The sequence below is a fragment of the Castor canadensis genome, chromosome 7 (assembly GCF_047511655.1).
Source record: "Castor canadensis chromosome 7, mCasCan1.hap1v2, whole genome shotgun sequence".
Taxonomy (NCBI): Eukaryota; Metazoa; Chordata; class Mammalia; order Rodentia; family Castoridae; genus Castor; species Castor canadensis.
The window spans coordinates 69,167,701-69,191,018 of NC_133392.1; the positions used below are offsets into that span (position 1 = coordinate 69,167,701).

General features: G+C 45.8%; 1 protein-coding gene across 5 annotated transcripts; it reads left to right on the forward strand.

Annotated features, from left to right (window-relative positions):
* Positions 1-1,769: 1,769 nt before the first annotated feature.
* On the forward strand, positions 1,770-21,368 carry Prxl2a (peroxiredoxin like 2A). Of its 5 annotated transcripts, none has more exons than XM_020184869.2 (6): positions 1,770-1,908; positions 11,550-11,729; positions 13,236-13,327; positions 16,749-16,889; positions 17,752-17,916; positions 20,786-21,368. In XM_020184869.2, exons 2-6 carry the CDS (start codon positions 11,552-11,554, stop codon positions 20,897-20,899), a joined length of 690 nt encoding a protein of 229 aa, XP_020040458.1. In that variant the 5' UTR covers positions 1,770-1,908; positions 11,550-11,551; the 3' UTR covers positions 20,900-21,368. The 5 variants fall into 5 exon arrangements, with proteins under 5 accessions (XP_020040458.1, XP_020040459.1, XP_073935405.1 ...); XM_020184870.2 differs by having other exon boundaries at positions 1,775-1,908; positions 11,567-11,729; XM_074079304.1 differs by lacking the exon at positions 1,770-1,908 and adding an exon at positions 7,049-7,179.
* Positions 21,369-23,318: the final 1,950 nt, after the last annotated feature.

Genomic DNA, 23,318 nt, shown 5'->3' on the forward strand with positions numbered 1-23,318 from the left:
TCATTGATCCCTCTCACTAACCGCCCCCCACTCCCCAATTTAGATCCATTCCTCTCCTTCACAAAACTTTCCAGGTATACCTGGATGCTGTCCTTAGGCTAGGCTCTGGAATCCTGTAGTCAAGCAAAGAAACTTATAATTCTATGGGCCCAGTGTTGCCATAAATGTACATGAAATGTGATGAGTCTGAGCGAGAAGTTAGAGATGCAAATCAGGAAAGCCTTTGACTTTGTATGCCAGTGGGCCTTCCCAGGTGTGTGTGTGTGTGTGTGTGTGTGTGTGTGTGTGTGTGTGTGTGTGTGTGTGTGGAGGAGGTAGAGGAGGAGAAGAAGGACTAAAGCCACTAACTACCTCTAACCAGTGTACATGTCAGCCTGCTTTGCTACTTCATTGCAAGCTGCCCTGTGACTGGTCTCTTTTTTTTCCCACTGGTCTTTTATTGTGAGTCAGCTAATCCTGTCTCGAAACTATGTTCTCTCAACTATCTACTTTTATAAAACAACATGGGTACATATTGCAGAAAGAGTAAAAGAATGAATCTGGGCACGTAGCAAGTGTTTGTAATACCAACATTTGGGAGGCTGGGGTAGAAGGGCCCAAGTCTGAGGCCAGCCTGAGTATATACCAAGACCCTATCTCAAAAAGCCAAAACCATGAAGCTCTCCAGCGTGTATATATACCACATTTTCTTTACCCATTTATTGGTTGATGGACACCTAGGCTGATCCCATAACTTGGCTATTGTGAACAGTACTATAGAAAACTTGGGTGTGCAGGAATTTCTACTGTACATTGACATACAGTCCTTCGGATGTATTCCTAGGAGGGACATATGGCAGTTCTATTTTTACTTTTTTGAGGATCCCCCCATACTGGTTTCCATAGTGGCTACAGTAATTTACATTCCCACCGAGAGTGTAGAAAGTGTAGAAGGGTTATATAAGCCAGAATGAGAAAGACAAATATCACATTTTTTTCACTCATAGGCAGAATCTAGACCTAAAATAGTAACAACAAAAATTTGACATGATTATAAAAGCAGAAGTGTTGGGGGGAACCAGTGGGAGGAAAAGGAGAATGTGATGGGAGTGTAAATGATCAAGATACACTATATGCATGTATGAAAATATCACAATGAAACCCCTTTGTACAAGTAATTTACACTAATAAAGAAAAAAAAGTGGGAAAAAAACTGGTGGATGAGTATGGGACAAACAAGCCCCACTGTGGCTCAGAATCTGAGAGAAGCAGGCAACATACCAGCAACCAGGGCTCTGGCTGCCACCATAACTGGCATTTTGGGGGGGAAAGGGCATATGGGGTGAGGACGGAGGCTGGCAATTCGGAATTGTTCCACAACGCTTGAAGGAATGCTCATCAGAATGCATCAGTCTAGAATATACTCTGTAGTCATAACAAAAAATTAAAAAGGTCATCAAAGCTATTTAAGTGCACCCTGAGGACTGAAAGGTGACTACCCTCGATTGCTGCACAGGTGCTTCTGGACCCGATTCAGGGGTCTGTGTTCAACAGATGCAGAGGAGTAAGCTACAGAACACTGTGCTAATGAGCAGCCAGCCAAGAACTGCCCCGCCCCCAGCCCTAGAGGTTCAGGAGAACAGGCTCCGTGTGGGGGAGCCCCGCCCAAGCAGCGGGACGGGGCGGAGCCAGAGCGCTCGGGGCGGGGGGGGGGGGAGGGGGAGGGGCCGGTCACGTGGGAACGCACGGCCGCGCAGGCCGGAACCTGCGCAGGCGCGGGGTCTGTGTTGGCCCGACTTGCGGGGAGGATTGAGTCCTTGGTGGGGTTTCGCGAGAGAAAGCTGGCGGGAGGGAGAACCTGCGGCGGTCGCTGCCTGTAGGGCTCTGCGAGGCCGTGACGTCCGCGGAGGCGGGGCCCGCCGGGCGCAGGTGAGGATCCGGGCCCGGTCGGCGCGCGGGAGAGTGGATCCCGGGTTTAGGACTGCAGCCTCCGGGGGGTCCAGCGCCCGCGGGCAGCCTCAGAGCCGGCCCGATCCTCCCTCAGCTCTAAGAGGTCAGGGGAAAAACCCACTAGACTGGCGAAGAATCTCGTCTTTCTCTTCCCCCAGGCTTTAAGTGAGCCTGGTGGCACCGACCTGTCTGAATTTTGGGGACAAAGGACCGAGGAAAGGCACGTTCATCCGGTCAGGGTCGCGCCTGGGGTGAGGGGTAAGGGGAAGCAGAGCAGTTTAGGTGAGGGAGTAAAGGCAGAGCCCTGCCCTTCTGCATCTGCCTGCATACAGTCGTGTATTTTAGAAGGGCATGAGTTGTAGCTTTCTTAAGTCTCAAAGGCACCTGTCTTTCAAAGACTACAAACCACTGATTTAAAATTGGGAAGGGTCCACGTGTAAGTTTCGAAGCCATGCCGAGGCATGGGAATGAGAACGGGCCACTAGTGGATCAGTACGTCCTCAGGGTTGTTGTGGCGGTGGGCAGGTGAAGGAGATGGTCAGAGGCAAGGAAAGTTAGGCCCAGTTGGCACGGTGGGTAGGGGACACTGGAGATTCCAGAGGCGGGGCTGAGGTTCAGGTGCAGTCCACTTTGTGTCTGTTAGATCTAACACACGATGCCCTTTCCACAGCCCAATTACATAGTTCCCAACTTAGTTTTTGTTTTTATCCTCTCATTTTCCTCTCAGCCTAGTAGATGATTTATTTTAAAAGAAAATAATTACTTAAGGTTTAATTTTTAAAGCTCTGTCTTGGAGCCAGCTTATATGTGCCTGTTTTGGCCCAGCCCTGGGGACTGAGAACTGGATTTAGACTTCCAACTCCGACTCCTTCCTCATTCATCAGAAAACCCTCCATTTTGTATACCAATAATATTTAGGGAGCAATCATTGACTAATTCAGAAGTGAGTAAGACTTATACATCACAACTATGGCATTCTTTGTAAGGTAGCTTACAAAGCATCTTCTATACCTTTAATCCTTTGATTTTTTTTTTTTTCACTCTGTGGAAGGTGATTCAGCAATCACTCTCATTTCACTGATGCAAAACAGTGCCTTGGTCAGGTTTATACAGCTTATAGGAGTTAGAGTTAGATCTCAGGTATTCTTGGTCTAGCCTCTCCCATATTCCTCTCCCATATTCCACTCCCTTATAAGGGCATATCATTTAGTTGAGACCTTCTGTGTTGTTTCTGAAGGTACAAAAGACTTTTTTGATGATTGTCTCTTCAGCTTATGTGGCACCCAAAAGATTTGGTTCAGACTGGAGTTCTCAGGCTCAAGCCCAGGCTTGGTCAATACCTTAGAAAAAAAAAGGCAGGCACCCAAATGGGATACTTGGCCCTTTGTGAACTGTTTAGCAGAGGCTCCAAGTCTCTCTTGGCTGAGGCTTATGTGGCAAGAACTGTCCAGAGGTTCTGTTGAGAGAGCCAGCCTCACCTCTGAGCTCAGTGGCTTCTGGCCCAGGGAGATTGCAATTGAGCAGTGCCCTTTGCCTCCTCTGGTGCTACTAGTGCAGAAGGCAAGTGTGGAACTGCCGCAGGGGTGGCAAAGAGTGTGTGCTGTAGAGAAGGCAGATAGCAGAAGGGTGGAGATACTCCCGGGCTTCCCCCCAGATCTAGAATGTCCACCCAGAATGAAGGCCTGCAGTAACACAGCTAGACAGGTTGTTCAGTGTTTGGTGTCTGTCCTGCTTCAGATGTCCTGCCCTGATAGAGTGAGTGGACCTGAGCCCTGCAAAGAAGAGAAAGATAACGCTAAACTTGGGTGTGGTGGTGTGTGCCTGCCATTCTAGTGCTCAGGAAGCTGAAGCAGGAAGATCAATAGTTCAAAGCCTATCTGGGCTGCATAGTGAGATCCTATCTTAAAAACCAAACACTGCCAGGTGCTGGTGGCTCACACTCGTAATCTTAGCTACTCAGGAGCTAAGAAGTCAGGGGTCAGGAGAATGGAGGTTCAAAGCCAGCCCTGGGCAAATAGTTCTAGAACCCTATCTTGAAAAACCCATCACAAAAAAAAGAGCTGGTGGAATGTCTCAAGCAGGAAGAGCTCCTGCCTAGCAAGTGTGAGGTACTGAGTTCAAACTCCTGTACCACCAAAAACATCAAAACAAAACAATAAACACAAGACAAACAATGACAAAACAGATAATGCTGCCTTTCAATTCTCTAGTGTGCTGCTGCATTTCACATTGCTCTTCTTGAGCATTCTTTGACAGCCCTTCAAAATGCCCTTGTTTTTAAGAAGATACTGTGGTACAAAGGGATGAAATGACTGAGAGTCAGAGGGATGGCTTCAGGAGCACTTCTCAGAGGAAAGGAATCTCCCTGTCCCCACATATCTCACCTTCAGCCATTCCTCAAAGTTTCGCAGGGGTCAGTTGTGTCCTCTTGTGCTTGTAGTATCTGTTCAAAACTCTTTGGATCTGGTGTCTTGATCGGAGGACTGGGCCAGAGCCAGACAATCACCCAAAGGAGCAGAGCTGAGAGCTGGAGACTGGCAGGTGGATGAGTACTTACTGCAAGCGACCAGTTCTGCAGAACTTGAAGGCATCTCCTGCTGCGTACCACCCCATCACACTGCTAAGCGGGCATTTTCAAGCTGTTTCTTTAGCATTTGAATTATCAGGGCCTTGTTACTGTGGGTAGGAAACGTACAGAGCAGCTTCTCAGCTGAGAATGGGCAGTGTAACCCTTAAGAAAACATTTGACATTGATTTATAAGCTGTTTTTTAAGGACTGGGCCTGGGACAGGCTGAGTTCTATCCAGGCATCAGATTTCCCAGGCTCAGTTCAGGAATAGTCTTGCTCTGAGCTTGCTTGAGGCCAGTGATCAGGTTTTAGCACCCACAGTGCCCCTTTTTCCTGAGCCCAAACCTCCATGCTGTTCTGGCTTTAGAGGCCTGGCCCAGCCTGGCTGCTTGGGATTCGGAGCGTCTAATGCAGTGTAAATAGGCATGGACTGGGAGTTTGGAGATCCAGATCTGAGTTCCAGCATACCCAGTGACACCCTGTCCTACCCATTTGAACTTGATTTCTCTGGGCCTTACTTCCCTCATTTAGGAGGAGTAAATGAGGGAAGGAGAGGGGAATGGGGAAAAGCAGAGGTAGATGTAGCATCCTTCCAGCTTTGTGTACTGAGAGCATGAGGCAAGGATACCTATGGGGCTCTTCATTTCCTTTGTCTCCTGTACACCATTTTCTCCCCTATTTGCCTCAGGCCTGCTTTTTCTGAGGAGGGAGGATTCCCTGGGCAAGGCTGGGCTGGGCAGGTGTACCCTTGATGTTTAGAATATGGCATTGTCTCTACTTGTTTCAAACATGAATTAACCCACCCAGTGCTGATGCTTTATTTTATAAAGACTTTATCAGTTCCTGCTCAGAGACAGTCCTTAAATGGCAGGAGTTACGCCAGACAAGGAAATGAGAGTGTGCACACCCAGGAGAGAGCAGGCGCCATCATGGCTTTCAGGAATCAAGATTCCTATAGCTGCAATCATGAGATACTGTAGGGTCTGGATGTCAGAGCTGGTATGGCCTCACAGAATTTCTAGTTCTTTCCTCTGTCTACTCAGATGAGAAGACTCAAGCCCAAAGTATCGTAGTTTATGTCAGTTTGTCTTGCCTGCAAGCAGTTGAAGTTAGAACCCAATATCAGGTCACTTAAGCCCCAAACTTGAGTGTTTTCTTTAACATCAGGGCTGCCCTATCCAAAATTACCTTTTATACCGAGCTGAAATTGGGTAGCTACAAGTTAGTTCCAAATAAGTCTCACCATGAAGTTTAAAGAGTAAAATTCACATCCCTTCATTTAGACATTAGACATAATTTCCAGGATCCATGTTAAGTGCTGGGGATGCAGGAACAAGTAAGACAACAAACAGCCCTTGTCCTCAGACTGTGCTGTCATGTTATGAAGACAGACATGCAGGTAACTAAAATATAAGAGATCCCTTTGCACGTGTGCAGAGGTGTGTGTGTGTACTGTAATTGGAGGTGAGAGAGCAGTCAGTTGACATGGATTTTAGGAAAGGATTTGGGGAAAAAGCATTATTTGTGCTGGGCCTTACAAATAAGTAGGCATTTACCTAGCTGGCATGGATGTGGAGCACATTCTGGGTTAAGGAAATATGAACAGCAGGGTGACCTTGTACATTAAGTGGTGCTGTTGTAGCTGGAAATGAGGCCAGAATGGTAGGCTATAACTAAACTGTGGAGGGCCCTGCCATCTGTGCTGAGAACTTCATTGTGAGAGGGAACCAAGGGAAGGAAGTTTTAAGGTTGTTCTGACCATAGCATGAGAATAAACTGTAGGGAACCAATTAGAGCCTGGTCAAGTTCATTCTGTTCAATGACTGTTGAAATAAACTAGGTACAAAATAATGGGCCTAAACTTGTTGCAGTGAGGTAAGAAGAGATTGGGTAGCAGATGATTTTTATGATGACAGAGCTTTCTGGCTTGAGCAGGTGGCTGAATGGTTGTGTCATTCCCTGAGCTAGGGAACTCTGGAAGTAGAGGTCAGTTTTGGACATGGTGCTACAGAGATGCATACAAAACCCCCAACTGGAAACTTTGAGTCAGAAAGAGGAATGAAGTCAATACCAAGATGGTAGATGAAGTGCTAAAAGAAGGCGAGGTCACCCAGGAAGGGTTTGTGTGTTGACAGAGCCACTTAAGTTGCAGTAAAAGAAGGGAAAGCAAAGGGAGGTGATGAATAGGTAACAGATGAGGGTCCTCAATGGTGCCAACTGACTTCTTGGACATGGAATGAGGAATGGGTGAGGATGCAGGCTGCACAAGGAGCCATGGAGAAAGGGACAGTCCCTTGGAGGCTGTTAGTGTGACATGTGGGCTGTGTTAAGGGTGTCACTTCATTAGTCTGCACTGGATAGCAGATAGGGAGTCTGCTGGCACTTGGGAAATATTACAGTCTGCGTGACTACAAATGACTCAAAACTTTGCCTAACTTTTTGAAGGGCTAGGGGGCTTTGGCAGCTAGCCAAAAACATTTTGATGTTTTCTGGAGATTAACTGTTGGCAGCTGAAAGAGCCCCAGGGTTTATGAGTGGCCTGGTCCTGCCAATGGAGTGGCTGAGCTTAGGAGCCCAGGCAAGATTCCAGAGCCCCACCTCCAACTCTCCCCTGCTGCCTGCTTACCAACTTGTAGGTCAGTTGCTTTATTCAACAGAAGCAGAAGTGTGGAACCTGCATGGTGAGTGCCTGTTCCCAGGTTTAAGCTGCTGAGGTTGCCAGTAGGGTCCATGTGGGGAAGAAAGGGGCCTTGTATATGGAAGAGATGGGTTCAGAGCTGGAAAGTGAATGGGCAGGATGAGTGGAGGTGGGGGTTGATGAAGAACCAAGAATGTTCAGACTCCAAAGTGAGCTGCTTGTGTTGGAATCATAGGGAGTCACTGGGAGCTTTAGGAACCTTACAACCATCATTTTGGAGGTAAGAAAATGGGGTCTCGGGATGGATTGCCTCAGCTTAGCCTAGGAGCCAGGTTGGGTCCCCTCCTCCTACCCACCAGCTCTTCCCAGAACAGAACTGCCACTCTGAGCTGCTGCAGCCATTGTTTGTGGTTGTAGCCTGTCTCACCTTCTGTGGGAGAAGGAGCATCAGATAAGGCCTACAGTGGGGAACTGAATACTGTAGCTGGCAGGTGGGGGCTGGCTCTTCTGTAAACAACCTGGCTATTCCCTTTCAGAGGGACTGACCCTTTCCTTCAGAGGAAATAGGAGGAAAAAAAAGGGACGGCTGAAGTATGGTAAATTTCCTTTAAAGCAGACATGGTTTGACTATATTTGATGACTGAAAAAAAAAATAAGGTGATCTTCTTTAATTCTCTTTAAGACAAAGGGGATCATATCCCTTGACCCCCCACAAATGAATGTGTGGTGAGGCCATGTGTGATAGCAGAAAGAAAGTCCTATTCCTGTTGACCCTGGTCCAGGTGGCAGTACTGCTGCCTGCTGGCTCTGTGGCAGTGGGGGAAGTTACTGAACTTCTGTGAATCTCAGCATTGATGGCAAGAAAACAGGGTAGTTTCTGCATTATAAGGCTGTTGAGGAAATGAACTCAGGCCATGTGTGTCAAGTGACAGGAGATTTGAGGTTACTAGCCTCCCTGCCTCTCTAGTCAGTGTGATCTTGGAGGCCCATGTGGAAATGGCAGGTTCTATCTCAATATAAAACTCTCTCTACCTGCCCTTTGTAGGGGGTGGGTATAAGTGATTCCGGATTCAGGGTCTGCTCAGACTGTGCAGCAAGTTGTGCTGTGCACTCAGAAATGCCAGGATGGGGGTTGCTTTGAACTCCAGGACTTGGCTAAAGGCTGGACCTGTGCTCTGTAGGTAGTTCAGAGTCAGTTTTCACTTCTTATCGCTGACAGAAGAGCCATCTGCTGGAGGTCCCCTGGGAACATCATGTTCATGGAAAGCCTGTCAGGGCTAATGAAGCTCTCTGATAGCTTGGTGCTGCAGGGCCTGTGGTTGAGAACACCTTAGCCTCTGCTCACATTTTCTGAATCATAGCTGGCAGTAGGAGTGGGGGATTGGGTAGAAAATCTGGGCTTTGAAGCCCAGATCTTGTACCCCAACCCCTGGGTTTGAGGGAGGAATGTGGGAGCCTCCCTTCTTCAAGAGCATGAAGATTTGAGTTATCAGGGTGACTTCAGCACTGACATCTACCCCCAGCCAGTGTGTTCCTTCCCAGGCTTAGTCAGCCCTAGCTGGACCAAGTTTGTATTCTGGGTCCTATGTCTTATATTAAACCCCAAACCACTTCCTTCTTGTGCTTCTGTGGATTCCCAGACTGGCTCCCACTGACTTCCTTCCCTCTTTGCCATAGCCTGGTGCTCACACTTTGCCAAGCAGTTCCCACACCTTCCCACTAACTTTTCTGTTACTTGTGTACTGGGCCTTTGTCTCCTTGAGGATTATGTATCATTTCACTTTGTATCTTCCCAAATTGCCACTTATTGAATTGGTCAGTGCTGAATAAATGTTTGGAAATAACTGTTGAGTCCAGTTGAGCTGAATTCCCTTGTGCTCATGAGCAAACAAGCTCAGTGCCTGTGGATTAGCAGAGGGGATATGGAAACTGTTTGCCTGTAGTGCAGCAGGGGGGTGTTGGAACGATGTGGAGCTGACTCAGAGTCTCTAGACTTCCCAAATGTACTGCTGTGTCCCAGGAGTCTCAGCAAGTCTGTAGGGTAGATATAAGCTGGTCTTGATCAGACACCACTCCTGACCAGCCACCACTCGTATGTTCCTGAGTCATACACACCTGTTAGAAATCTAGAGATGTTTTAGAAGTACATAAAGGTACAGACTTTGTTTCATGCTGTGTGGAATTTGTTTATAGCAAGTGGCTGAGAGCTGTGACTTTCCTCTTATTTATTCTGTGAATGTATAATTCAGTAATGTGTAACTTTGCCACATGAGAGAATTAGAAGCAGGTCTGTAGAAAGTTCTTTCCGGCTCAACCCAAGAACTTGATTGTGCCTAAGTCATGCTCATATCATTCAATTGTATTGAATTCATTTCAGCACACATCTGTCCTGAGCCCACTGTCCATGGACCCCATTTTGAGTAGTGTAGTTATAAGAATATCTTCTGCTGGGTGCTGGCGGCTCACGCCTGCAATCCTAGCTACTCAGGAGGCAGAAATCAAGAGGATCGCGGTTTGAAGCCAGCCCAGGCAAATAGTTCTCGAGACCTGTCTTGAAAAAAAACATCACTAGTAAAGGACTAGTGGAGTGACTCAAGGTGTAGGCCCTGAGTTCCAACCCCAGTGCCAGAAAAAAGAAAGAACATCTTCCCTCAGCTGGAGTACCCACGTCAGAGATATGGTACTGCCTCCCCCAAGACATACATTCTGACCTCCCCTTCTTTTCCTTTTCTCAAGTATATAGGTACCAGATCTTCCTTCCTTCCTTCCTTCCTTCCTTCCTTCCTTCCTTCCTTTCTTTCCTTCCTTCCTTCCTTCCCTCCTTCCTTCCTCCCTCCCTCCCTCCTTCCTTTCTTCCTTCCTTCCTTTGTTTGGTGGCACTGGGGTTTGAACTCAGGGCATCCTTCCAGATTGCTCTTTCTTAAATGCCATTATTATTGGTCACTCCTTGTCTGCAAATTCTCTTTTATTTCTTAACTCAAATCTGAGCTGAAGCTGCCCTCAGCACTAGTCTGATCTCTTTTCCTTCCCAAAGTCACCATGTCCTGGTCACTTCCTCACACATTCCTGCTGCAAACTCCTCACAGCCCCCTCCCTTGGCAATGATGTGGATTTGGAGACCTTTGCCTTATCTTCAAAGAAGTCCTCTGCCAGCCAGCTCCTCAGGGGAGAGTTGAGTCTGAGATTAACTGGGTCACATCCCCAACGTTCTGTCTCCAGTGGTCCAAGCACACAGAATTGGGCTGGGTCTTAGGAAGGCTCCAGGATGGTCAGATACTAAGGTGGTATGAGAGCCAAATGGAAGGGCAGGTGTTACAAGTGGCTGACAGGAGAAGGAAGGCTGTTATCAGGGGGCTGGTTCTGGGGTTCCCCACCCAAAGAATCAAGGAATCCCAGCTGGAGGGAGCCTTATTGGTGAGGTGTCAAGGCCCCAGGTTGGAACAAGGCTGGATTGGGACAGGACCTGTGTGGAAGTCCATTGCAGTTGATAAGTTTCCCCTCTTTTGAAGATACCTTTTGCCCAGCCTGTGCTAAAGCAGACACTATAGCACCTTGCTATTCTGGCATAATGTATACTTCCCTTCCTTCTTCCCCACCTCATTCCACAGACATGGATGCAGTTCTGTTTATGGGAACATGTCAGATTACACACTAATGTTTACCATGGCCATCTCTAGGTAGTGGACATCAAAGGATATTTGTCTTCTTGTCATCTGTGGTTTTATGTATTGCCTCTTTTTAAATTGTATTTTGTTTTGTTGTCGTGAACCCACTTTATTTCTATAATAAGCAAAAGTTAAAGCTGTTCTCAGTTGGGAGAGACTTACTGAGACTGCTTCACAGATGACTGAATCCTTGCTGGGCACTGACGAGACACTGATGAGTAGAATGTGGTCCTTGTTTCTGGGGGGCTCTTACAGTAAAGTTAGTGCAATGAAATAAGTATCCCCTCATTCTCAAACTAAAGGGGAAGAAAGATAGGGCAACAAAACCAGTCTCCTCTAATCAGAGATGAGAAAGCTGTCCCTCCCCGTGGAGGTGATAGCCTAGCCACCAGTGTGAAAGAGAATCAGGAATTGATGAGAAAAGGAATGAGGAAGTGTTCTGCAATAGGGGTGACAGTGAAGCAGAGCTGGGTTGGAAATAGAAGAGAAGCCCTGAAAAGGCTATCATTTCTCTGTAATCACTCCTGACTCCTTGGTGAGCTCCCTGGGTCAGGAACCTGCAGTCAGGCATAACCCCAGGCTCTGACAGAGGAACTCAGGCAGAGAGTGTTGAGCAACCCTGTGCACTTGCCTCTCTAATGCTGAGGTCCCGCCTCCCCCGGCTTCTTGGCAGTTAACAGAATCTTGTGCAGAAAAGATCAGATTCCAGCTGTCCTGTGGGAGCAGTAACATCTTCCTTCCTCTCCAGAAATGTTTTTCCTGCAGGACCCAAGTTTCTTCAGCATGGGGATGTGGTCCATTGGGGCAGGCGCTCTGGGGGCTGCTGCCTTGGCACTGCTCCTGGCCAACACAGATGTGTTTCTGTCCAAGCCCCAGAAAGCAGCACTGGAGTATCTGGAGGACATTGACTTGAAAACACTAGAGAAAGGTAAGGAGCAACCACGCAGATCTCAGTATTTTCCAAGGTGCTGGGATGCAGGCATACTGATTTTTTTTTTCTGCCTAAAATAGCTTTTTTTTTTTTCTTGAAAAGGCAATATAACATCATTAGGGAAATTTCAGTAGCATTTTTAAAATCACTAATAGTTATATTCCCCTAAAAAAAGTCATCATTTTCATTTTGGCATATTCCTTTCCATATATATCTATTATTTTATAGATGTGATTGTGGTATAACTTGCTATTTTATCTTTTTCTTATCAAAATCATTTTTCACTCTATTCCTATCTCTCGTAACTGTAATGATAAATTACTTCACAACATTTAGTAACATTATACCCTCACTCAGTAATCCAGTCCTTCTACAGAATATTCTGAAGAATTCCAGCTGGGTGCCTATGTAATCTTAGCTACCAAGGAGGCAGAGATCAAGAGGATTTTGGTCCCAAGCCAGCCCCCAGGCATACAGTTCACGAGACCCTATCATGAAAAAAACCCATCACAAATAAAGGGGCTGGAAGAGTACCTGCCTAGCAAGCTTGAGGCCCTGAGTTCAAACCCCAGTACCACCAGAAAAAAAAAAAAAAAAGAATTACAGGGTTGTGGGATCTTCACCAAATAAAAAAGGAGTCCTTGAGTGAAATAAATCTGAGAAATACTGTTTATCCAATAACCTTTGTTCAACCCAGGGTTTCCCAACCTCAGTTGATTACAGACTCCCCTCTTCCCTCTTCTTTTTTCTGTTCACAGAACATCCCACATACCTCAGGGAAATACTAAAATATTTAAAATTTCTTATGTTATTTAATTTCTTTGAATATGTTTTCTTGTTGTTTTGTGGCATTTTTTGGAGTGTGGGGGGTGGTCCTGGGGATTGAACCCAGGGCCTTGTGCATGATAGGCAAATGCTCTACTACTTGAGCCAGGCCACAACCCTTTTATTTTTGTATTTGGTTGTTTGCTTTTGAGATAGGATCTCACTAACTTTTACCAGGGCTGCCCACAAACTTGTGATCCTCCTGCTGGTGCCTCTCAAGTAGCTGAGATTACAAGGGTGAACCATAATGCTCAGTTCCTTTGAATATGTTTTTAAGAGTAGGTTGGTTTTTTTGGGGGGTGGAGGTCAAGGTACAAGACTTCTTCAGTTTTGGCTGTGTTTCTGCCTTACTGGATTATTACAGTGTCAGATGATGCTAGCCATAAAAGGGATTGCCATTTTGCCAGAAATATCACAGTTTGAAAATCAATATTCATGGTGGTGGAGAGATCTTTGGAGTATGCAGTAGGATCCTTAAGCTTTATTAACTCTCCTCAGGAAGATGTATGTTTCTTGTCTGTGTGCACCTTCTCCCACAAGTGCGGTGCCTGTGCTAGTCCTCCCCCAGACCTGGTTTCTGACCTAGGCTTAGCTCCTTGTAGTTAAGGAGCTTCTTGTAGTTCTGGGCAGGACTGGACTGGGCTGGGAAGAGACAATGAGTTTCCATTTCTTCCTCAGAACCAAGGACTTTCAAGGCAAAGGAGTTATGGGAAAAGAATGGAGCTGTGATTATGGCTGTGCGGAGGCCAGGCTGTTTCCTCTGTCGAGAGGTGAGTACTTTTGAGGTTCTGTTCAGAGAAAAGGACCCTGACAAGTGGGGGCTGGAGCATTTCCAGTACCCTTTGTCAACACTGGGGTACTCTGTTACTTACTCTACATATTTACTTTGACTTAGGATCTGTTCTGGTTTTTTAACAATTTGCCATCTACTGATGCATCTGACTTACCTCTGGTACTTCTGAGCCTTTCCCTCTGTATTGTAGCAGCTGTGTCCTGGACCACCTTCCCATTTATCCAAGGTGGCCGTGGGGCCCAATTCTATGTTCCTAATGGTTAGGAAAGACACATGCTTATTATGAGCAGGGTCTGCAGTGTTGCTGATACAGCTTGGCCAGCCCCTATCTGTGGTAAAGCTGCAGCATGAGGGAAAGCTCCTCAGGGTTGCACTTTAAAACATAACTTCCTGTCTACCTCCCTTCAGGGACCCACCTGGTATCTGTCACCACTCACTCCATCATGTTAACTCTTCTGTTTTCCTATGTGCTCCCTCAAGGTGTGTAACCTGCTGGGGTTTCAGGCATGCTGATTGTGTGGGTGAATTTGGTGCAAGAGCTTGGTGAATGTTGGAGTTCACTGATTGGGTGTGCTTTAGGTTAGCTTTCAATGGGAAGCCATTGCCATCTGTACAGTGAGGAGGCATATCAAGGGAGGGTAGGAGCTGTACCTGTTGAATCATTGTAGTGACCTGGGCCCAGTCTTGTCACTTTACAGGTAGGTAAACCTTAGGGCCAGAGTGGTTTGGTGGCCATTCGGTAACAGAAGCCCCAGGTACTGGGATTGTCCAGTACTCCTGCCCTTGAGACAACCTGGGTTCCCAAGTAGCAGTTTTGGCTCTGTCCCAGCTATCATCCCCAACCTTGATGGATTTCCTTGTCAGCCCTGATGGTATCTCTCTCCCTCCCCCTTCCCTCCCCCTCCCCCTTTTCCCCTTACCCTCTCCCTCCCCCTCTACTTCACTCTCACTCTCTCTTGCTCCCTGTGGTGAAGATCTGCTCACACTGCTGACTGCATGGCATGCCCTATAACACCTCATGTTCAGGCACTTCTGTGCCTGTTATCTCAGGGCTCCTCATCATATGTCTTGGAAGCACAGTCTGTGGTTACTGTTCTCATTTTATAGAGGAGAAAACAGTGGTACAGAGGCTGAAGGCCATGCTGCCTAGATAGGTGTATTAATTCCTAATATTGCTGTAACAAACTGCTACCCACTCCGTGGCTTTAAACAACACAATTATCTTACAGTGCTGAAGGTCAGAATTCCGATATGGAATCCCATTGCATTCCTCCGGAAGGCTGTAGCAGAGAATGCATTTCTTTGCCTTTTCCAGCTTCTAGAGGCTGCCCATATTCCTTAGCTTGTGGCCTCTTCCCTTATTTTTAAAGTCAGCAATAGCTGGTCAAGTCATTCTCACATTGCAGCCTCATGCCACTGACTTTTCTACCTCCTTTTTCCACATTTAAGGATCCTGGTGATTACATTGGGCCCACCCAGATAACCAGGGATCCTTTTTTTATTTTAAGAGCTAAATTTCATCACTGTCTTAGTTTCCCTTTGTCATGTAACATAACGTATTCACAGGTCCCTGGCTTTAGGGTGTGGTTATCTTTAGAGGCTCATTATTCTGCCTACCAATGGAGGTGAGGCTTAAACTCAGGGCTTTTGATTCCAAATTTGTTGTGCCTCCATATACCAATGTAGAAGCCTGTTTTGACTTGATTTGTTGAAGCCAGTAAAACCCAGAAGGTTCCAAGATCAATAGCTCTTGCTAATTGCAACCTGTTTTCCTCTGTCCTGGTCTCAGCCCTGGCAGAGCATTCTATGGAAATGTATAGTTTCCAAAATAGGGAAAAAGTCTGAGTTATTTGGAGAGGCCCAGGCAGAGGTGTGTGCTCAGTTTCCACTTCATGTCTTTGTACAGTGATATACTCAGAATAAAGAGCCCAGGGAAAGTAGTGAAGCTTTTCATCTCCAACAGGTGGTCATTGTCCACATCTGACACTGTAGTCCCTTCTTTCTGCTCTAGGGAAAATTTGCTACTCATTGAAGCTCTTGATAAATGTATTATAATCAATTCTGCTTCACTAGCTATCTTTTCCTTCTTGTCTAGAAAATAAATGAAAATTTAAATGTGGTTGCCACCAACTACATTTGTGTTGGAGTTGAGGAGGCTGCATTTAAAAGGATTTCCTTCTGATGCTTTAATTCTGACCCTACTGTAAAAAAGGAATTTCTTCTTGAGTTCTACCATGATTCACGCAGTATTGTTTATTCATCCAGCACAGCGTTCATGAGTATCAACAATGTCTGCACCGCTTAGCTCAGCTGCATTCTCTGTGTTGTCCACCTTCAGATATTTCCCCCTGGCGTTTAGTACCTTCTTTATATCCAGCCATGTTCTAGGCACTGAGGGAGGGCTCCAAGAAATGGAAGACATAGTTTCTAACTATGAGGCATATTTGGTAATCTCAGTAAAAACATTCAATTTAGCTGGGTGCTGGTGGCTCACACTTGCAATCCTAGCTACTCAGAAGGTAGAGATCAGGAGAATCTTGGTTAGAAGCCAGCCCAGTCAAATAGTTCATGATACCCTATCTCAAAAAAACCCATCACAAAAAAGGACTGGTGGAATGGCTCAAGCAGTAAGAGCACCTGCCTAGCAAGTGTGAGGCCCCGAGTTCAAATCCCAGTGCTGCCAAAAGGAAAACACACACACACACACACACACACACACACACACACACACACACAATTTAGTGGTAGCATGCAGAGTGAGCACAAAAAGGTCATCAAGCAGAGAAGACAGAACAGGCATGAGAAGCAGAGCTTCACTCTAGGCTGCACAGGCCAGGAGATCTTTCTAGAACAGGGATACATTTCCAGAGGATCAGGTTTGAGCTGGAGAGAGAAGGAAGGTTATGGTGGGGAATGGGGGCGGGTATTCTACCGAGTGGAAACATCAGGCCACGGTCCCATGACCTGCATGGCATCTGAACAGCGCTTGAACTACTTTGGTCTAGTGCAGGAGAGGAGCTGGGAGATGAGGTAGGAGAGGTAGGATGAAGTAGATGAGGAAGGAGAGAAGTGCCATGGCTAGAGGGTAGAGGATGTGTTGGGGTGCAACCTCATACTTATGGCTGCTCCCTGCACTGTGATTGGGACATCTGTAACAGAGCCTACCTCTGCTTTCTGCTATGGAGAAGACAAGGATCCTATTCTGAGGAGGCCCCCTGTCACCCTTTCCTGTGGCCTACTGCCCAGCTGTGACTGGTGTATGTTGGGCTACACAGGCCTGAATTATGTTTCTCCACATTCCGTGCCAGCCATGTTCTAGGCCTGTGGGTACGAGATGTGGTTTGTTGACTGCAGAGCACCTAGGAGTTAGTGTCTCTGAACTTTCCTGTCTTCTGCAGGAGGCTGCAGACCTGTCTTCCCTGAAACCCAAGTTGGACGAGCTGGGCATCCCCCTCTACGCAGTGGTGAAGGAACATGTCAGGACTGAAGTGAAAGACTTTCAGCCTTACTTCAAAGGAGAAGTCTTCCTAGATGAAAAGGTATGCATGTGTGAGCTTGTGGGATATAGGCAGGTGAGGATGGTGCTCAGCTGTGGAGAGTTCGGTGGCCCAGACTGTGTCTGGCCTGGAACTAGAGGCTGGCCTCCCCTTCAACAGCACTGTACTTGCAGGGGCTCTCCTAGTGCTGTGAGCAGAGCACAAATACTTGCAAGCTGTCTTCTCTGTTATTACTACCATCCTTCCCTATAGGGTGACCCAGAAAAGTGGGAAATAGCAAAAACCCCACTAGGTGCTTCCACTATGCAGGTCAGGGCTCTAGCACAAACCCTGCCACATTCCTTAATTTCTTAGGTATCTTTCTGTCCCCCCTCTTCCTAATGATCGGTGTTGCAGGTAAGAACATGAGAAGTTAGTTAGAATTGTTTCCTAGGGTAAACCCAAGGCTGGAGTACAGCTTAGTGGCAGAGTGCTTACCTAGCAATGTAAGGCCCTGAGTTCCATCCCTAGAACTGGGGAAAAAAAGTTAAAAAAAATTATTTTAAAAAGAAACCAGTTGGGCACCAGTGGTGAACACCTATAATCCTACTCAGGGGACAAGAGATCATGGTTCGAAGCCAGGCCTGGCAAATAGTTCATGAGATCCTGTCTCAAAAAAAAACCATCACAAAAAAAGGCTGGTGGAGTGGCTCAAGGTGTAGGCCCTGAGTTCAAACCCTAGTACTGCAAAAAAAAAAAAAGAAACCAAACCTGACAGCATTGTCTGTTTCCTCAGTGGAGCTGTGTGTGTCAAGTTGGGGAAAAGACAGTGAAAGAGCAGGCTCTGGGTCTCTGTGGGGACCCTTTCCTCCCTGGGGAAGGCAGGTATGCAAGCTACTCATATGTGATCTTTCTTACTTCATAGAAAAAGTTCTATGGTCCACAAAAACGCAAGATGATGTTCATGGGATTCATCCGTGTAGGGGTGTGGTACAACTTCTTCCGGGCCTGGAATGGAGGCTTCTCTGGAAACTTGGAAGGCGAAGGTTTCATCCTCGGGGGAGTTTTTGTGGTGGGATCAGGAAAACAGGTAAGTTCTGAGTGTTTAATGCAGGTCTATGAGCATGCGGCAAAACTCTGGAGCTGGGAAGGGGGGTGACTTTCCATATTTGAGATCTTCTGGACTTCCTTCCAGAAAACCAGGGAACATGGGGAGTGGCAAGGGAGAGAAGTTGTCACTGATTACATGTCTACAGATTTCTGGTACCTCACACATGAGCCCACTTACTCTTCACAGCCATGTCACGAGACAGTCTGCTCACAGTGCCAACAGTGAACTTGAGACAGAGAGAAGGTGAGCGGCTGCACCAAGCTCAGCCCAGCTTGGCCCTACAGTGACTTGAGCCCAGGTTTTCTGACTTCGAGTTGTTTTATGTGCTCAAGGAGAAGCATCATTTTTATTCTGTTTATGAATTTACTCCATTGGCATGTTCCCAGACGGGTGATGGAGAAAAGAGGAAAGAAGGGATCAAAACAGTCCTGATGGGGGAAGTGGCAACGAGCTGTGGGGGGGCCTGTGCTTTTCCTATGGGAGTCTTGGGGCAGGATGTGTCTGGAGATGAAACTCACACACACTGGACAGAATGTTGTGGTTGTGGGCCCTGGTTATGAGGATCCAGAGTCAGTGTGTAGACCACAGAGGAAGGACATGGAAAAGAGAAATGAGGTCTCTGTGCCCAGGAGGCAGGTGGGTGGGTGCCCCAGGTTGGCCTGTGGTAACACCCTGCCCTGGAGGGCAGTGCCAGCAGAAGCCACTGATTTGTGGCAGGGATGGGGCATGGGAGGGTGGCCTGGAAACTGGGACCTGACTTCTGGCCAGTCTCTGCAACCTTGGTGTGACATTAACATACTTCTGTAGAGACATTCTTCAGAATGTCTTCTGCATTGTTGGATCTTACTACTATGTTGATAATTGCATACTTTTCGCAATTTGGGAGAAATGAAAGTGGAAATAGAAATCCTTGAATTTTAAGCTTTATTTCTTATTGCTTCATTTTACGTGTCAGTAACTGCTCTTGTTTGTCTCTATTAGAATTAACATTAAATGGTGTCTGACTTAACATAAACCTGTTTGTTAATTTTATGGTAAATATATCAAAATATGTTAGTGATAATGGCTGCTAACAAGTGCCTGCCTTGTTCCCCATGCCTATGTACACAATCTCATGTCTTCCTCCCAACCAATCTGGATGTTAAACATTCTTGTTTACATCAACACGTAAGGAAATGGACTTAGAGATGTGAACTAAGTCAGCCAAAGACAAGCTAGTAAGTAATACGATGGAAGTAAAACTTAGGAATTCAGATGTTTTTGACTCCAGAGACCCTGCCCACCCTGCTGATAGATTGTCTTCAAATGTGGTTCCCAAGGACCCCTTCCAGATGGCCTTATACTTTGGCATGCCACTTCCTCAGAAGATCACCTCTCCCCTTCTGACTCTGGCACCATGAGTTCATTGCCGCTCCTACATCTCCCTCCCGTGGCCTCTAGGGTAGGGTTTGGTACATCTGGCAGTCTTTTCTTGCCCAGTGATGACTCACCTGGTGCTCACTGGCCCAGGTGGCACATTCCTGGTGTTGCTAGGTGTGTTGTTTGTGTTGGTACTCCTTGGAGTTTCTGATTTTCCCCTCCCTGGTGGAAGGTTGACTGGACTGACTGAGCATCAGGACTTACCTCGGTTCTTTTTGCTGTTTTTGTTTTGTTTTGTTTTTACAGTAATGGGGATTGAATCCAGGGCCTCATACCTGCTAGGCAAGTGTTCTACCACTTGCACTACACCCTCAGCCAAGCTTTTATGCTCTCCCATCCCTTTGGTAGTGCAGTGGACTGAATCCAAGTCCCTGCACATGCTAGGCAAATGCTCTGCTGTTGAGCTATATCCACTGCCCGAGCCCTTCACTTCTTGAGAGTAGAGCTTTCGCTTCCCCACTGTGCCCTGTGTCACGTGTTGGGAGCTTGGTTTTCCATGTTAATGATCCGTGAAGCATACTTACTTTAAAGAAATGTATGTGCACTCTAGAAAATTTAAAACAGTAAGACAATGGAAGGTGGGGGCAGCCATTCTATAAGCGTGACCACCACAGATGAATGACCACTGGAACGGAGCTAAATGGCCCTTGCCTTTGTTTTCCATTTTTAGAAAATGGAGTCTTACTAGACTGTTTTGCTTTCCATTTAACATGTAATTATGTATTCTCGTATGTATGCTTTATTGAGCAAGTAAATATAATTTCCTGATCTACTTCCCTGTAGTCATCATAGTGTGTGGGACTGTTTTTTTTAAGTCTTTATAAATAATGACAGAACATAATACAGACTTTTTAAAATTTAAGATGAGTTTCCAGTTGGGTTACAGAACTCTTTGACAAGGATTCTTTGCTGCTGATCTCAAGCAAATTATTTTACTTTTTTTTTTTTTAGCATGTTCAGGTGACCTTGGGGTGTCCTGGGTGTTAATGCACTGTGATTCACAGTATACAAAGTATGGCCTTCAGTTTCTTAGAAGACTAAAGAAGAGCATTTGTCTCCCTTCAAAGTCTGGCCTCTGAGCCAGGGTTTTCTGTGTCAGCTTCAGTCTCTTCTCTTCAACTAGAATGTTCTTTTACCTGCTTTTCTACCCTCTTTCCTTCTATGCTTTGTCATTTGTGGAGCCTTTCCTAACACCTTGTCATAATCACTCCTGGCTTCCTGTCCCTAAAGTGCTGCCTGTATAATCCAAATTTGTGACATGGCTTTCTCTAGTCTTCTGTCTCAAGAAGACTGGACTCCTCCATGGCAGGGGCCAAATCTGATTCAGATCTGTGCTCAGCACAGGGTTTGACAGACAGCTGATGCTTCACATCTGTCTTATGAATGAACCACTTAGAATGAGGAGTGACACTCCTTGTTTCCTTTTTAGGGCATTCTTCTGGAGCACCGTGAAAAAGAATTTGGAGACAAAGTAAACCTGCTTTCCGTTCTTGAAGCTGCTTCGAAGATCAAAGCGCAGACTTGGGCTTCAAAGGAAAAATGATCACGAGACTGGGGGGCTTGGATAGCTGTGGGTGCACACCTGTGTTCATGCAATGTCATCTGTTTCCAGCAATTCCCTGAGGAGTTACAGCTCACTATACCATAGTCTCACTATGGATTAGTAATGTCTTTAAGATTGCTCTCTGTTTAGGCTCAATAAGGCCAATAGTCGTAAAACAAGACTGATAAAAATGTAAGGAATCAGTGATTGTTATTTTAGTTAAGACCTGGAAAATATGAGGCTTAAAGTCACCTGTTGCAGTTCAGTACAGATGTGTGTGGTGTTTGAGTGCTGTAATCTGAAATGATTTTTTTTTAATATTTTAAAAAATCTAAGAAAAGTTGAGCCTAGGGTATAGCTCAGTGGTGTGAGTCTATCCCAGCATGCACAAGGTGGCCGTAGGTTGCATCCCCAGCATTAAAAAAAAAAAAATGAAGCAAAATTGATGATTGACTTGAAGATTAGAAAATGTAAGGCTTTTGGTTTGTCTGTTTCTCTTAATGGCTAGTAATACTCATATAAAGGGATTGATGTATTATGGGATAGTTTGATAAAGGTAAATTATAAAGTGAAATCTCTGTTTCATTGTCTTCCCTTCTAGCCTCGGAGATTTGTTTTTCTAAAAGTAATCATTTCTGACTCTAATAAAATTATGTTTCAGAAATCACCTGTATATGCCAGTTTTTCTAATAAAATGAATAATAAAAATATTCACCATACTGTTGGCTAAAAGTGATAAATCACTATTCTCTATGAGTTTGTGGTTAGGGAGGGGGCCCTAGTTCTAATGATCTAAGAGGTTTGAAAATGATTTGAAAGATTCATCCTGTTATTCATGTTAGTGATTTTTATCTTTCCTGGAAGAATTATTTTGGCATTTGAATTTGGTAGCTGGTTTCATATTGGTCTTTTAGCCTAATCTGGTAAGTCAGGAGGAGAAGGAACATATGGAGGATAGAACATAATTCATTAGCTTGTTAGTTTGAATTCTGTCATGTCAGCATAAGGTGAGCAGAGCCTCAAGGAGAGGTCTGCTCCAAGGAGCCTCCACCAAGACACTAAATCTATCTAGGAGTAGAAGGGTAGAGATGGGACTCAAAAGAGGATTTACCCAGAGGACTACCCCTGTCATCTAGGAAAGCAAAAATGGAGTATGGTGGTACACGCTTATAATCCCAGCACTTGGAAGGTGGAGGCAGAGGGATCAAAAACTTGAGGTCAGCCTAAGCTAAACAGTAAGACCCTGTCTCAAAAAACGATATAAAACAAACAAACAAAGACTGAAAGTCAAATCAAGCTGGGAAGGAAGAGGTGGGGACTTAGCAGGCAGAATGAGTAGGGGCAAGTGACTCAGGACCAGGGTCAGGCCTGGGTCTGACTTTAGGTGGTGGTGGTGGCTGTGTGGAATGTGCACAGACCATGTATGCTGGGCTGGGCTTCTGCAGTCTTTGAGGCAACACACTTCAATACTTACATAGGGTCAGTATGACTTCTGTCCCAGAGACTGATCTCTGGGCCTCCAACTACTAATAGGACAACTCCAAATAGAGTTCAATGAGGCCCAAAGGAGACTTGATGACTAAAAGTGACCCAAACAGTTCTCTTGCTGCTAAAAATCAAAGCCTGAGAGCATGTTGGACTGATGTTCAGTTCTCTCCCACCAACTGTTTTCTCCTGAATCTTTACGTGTCTTTTGGTCTCTCCCATTAGCATGGCACTGTGGAAAGAGCACTTCATTGAGTCAAAGGGGGTTGAGTTTCTAGTTTACTATGACCTTAAGCAAAGCTCTGACACTTGTCCCTCTCATAAAACTTTTTTTTTTTTTCTGACGGTACTTGAGTTGGAACTCAGTCTCATGCTTGCTAGGCAGGTTCTCTACCACTTGAGCCACTCCACCAGCCCGGCCACTCTCACTGATAAAGTGGATATAAAAATTTCTGCCTACCATTCAGAGCTGCTTATAAGAAATCACTGAGGGATTGGTAAAGATTATAATATAGTACTTCTCCAATTCTAATGTATATGGAAATCACCCAAGGATCTCATTAAAATGGAGACTTGAATAAAAAAGCAGTAGAGACAAGATTTTATTCTCCCTAGGGAACAATAGTGGGGAGTCCTCAGTATAGAACTGAGGTCATCTCTGATTGTGCAGAGGTGACTGGAAATTTTAAGGGAAGAATGAGGGAATGGGGAGAGGGAGGGGGTGCTCAAGCAGGGCTAGAAAAGTGGAAAATTACCAAAAGGCTATGGAGTGGGGGTTGGTCAGTGTGATCAGGGTCTCTGTGTCTGGTACTGGCAAATTTATGAAGTTAGGCTTCTAGTCTCCCACACAGAGCCTGGGAGTCGGCACTATCTTTCTTGATAATTTAATTTCAAAGGCATGGATCCCAGGCTCTTACAAAATCTTGGATTGTAG

Bases quoted from the DNA above. Each gene is read 5' to 3' on its own strand.
- Prxl2a (XM_074079304.1), top strand. From the start codon at position 7,050: ATGGAGTGGCTGAGCTTAGGAGCCCAGGCAAGATTCCAGAGCCCCACC. The intron at 7,180-11,549 runs GTGAGTGCCTGT...CTTCCTCTCCAG, and splicing joins AGAAGTGTGGAACCTGCATG to AAATGTTTTTCCTGCAGGAC. The intron at 17,917-20,785 runs GTAAGTTCTGAG...TTTCCTTTTTAG, and splicing joins TGGTGGGATCAGGAAAACAG to GGCATTCTTCTGGAGCACCG.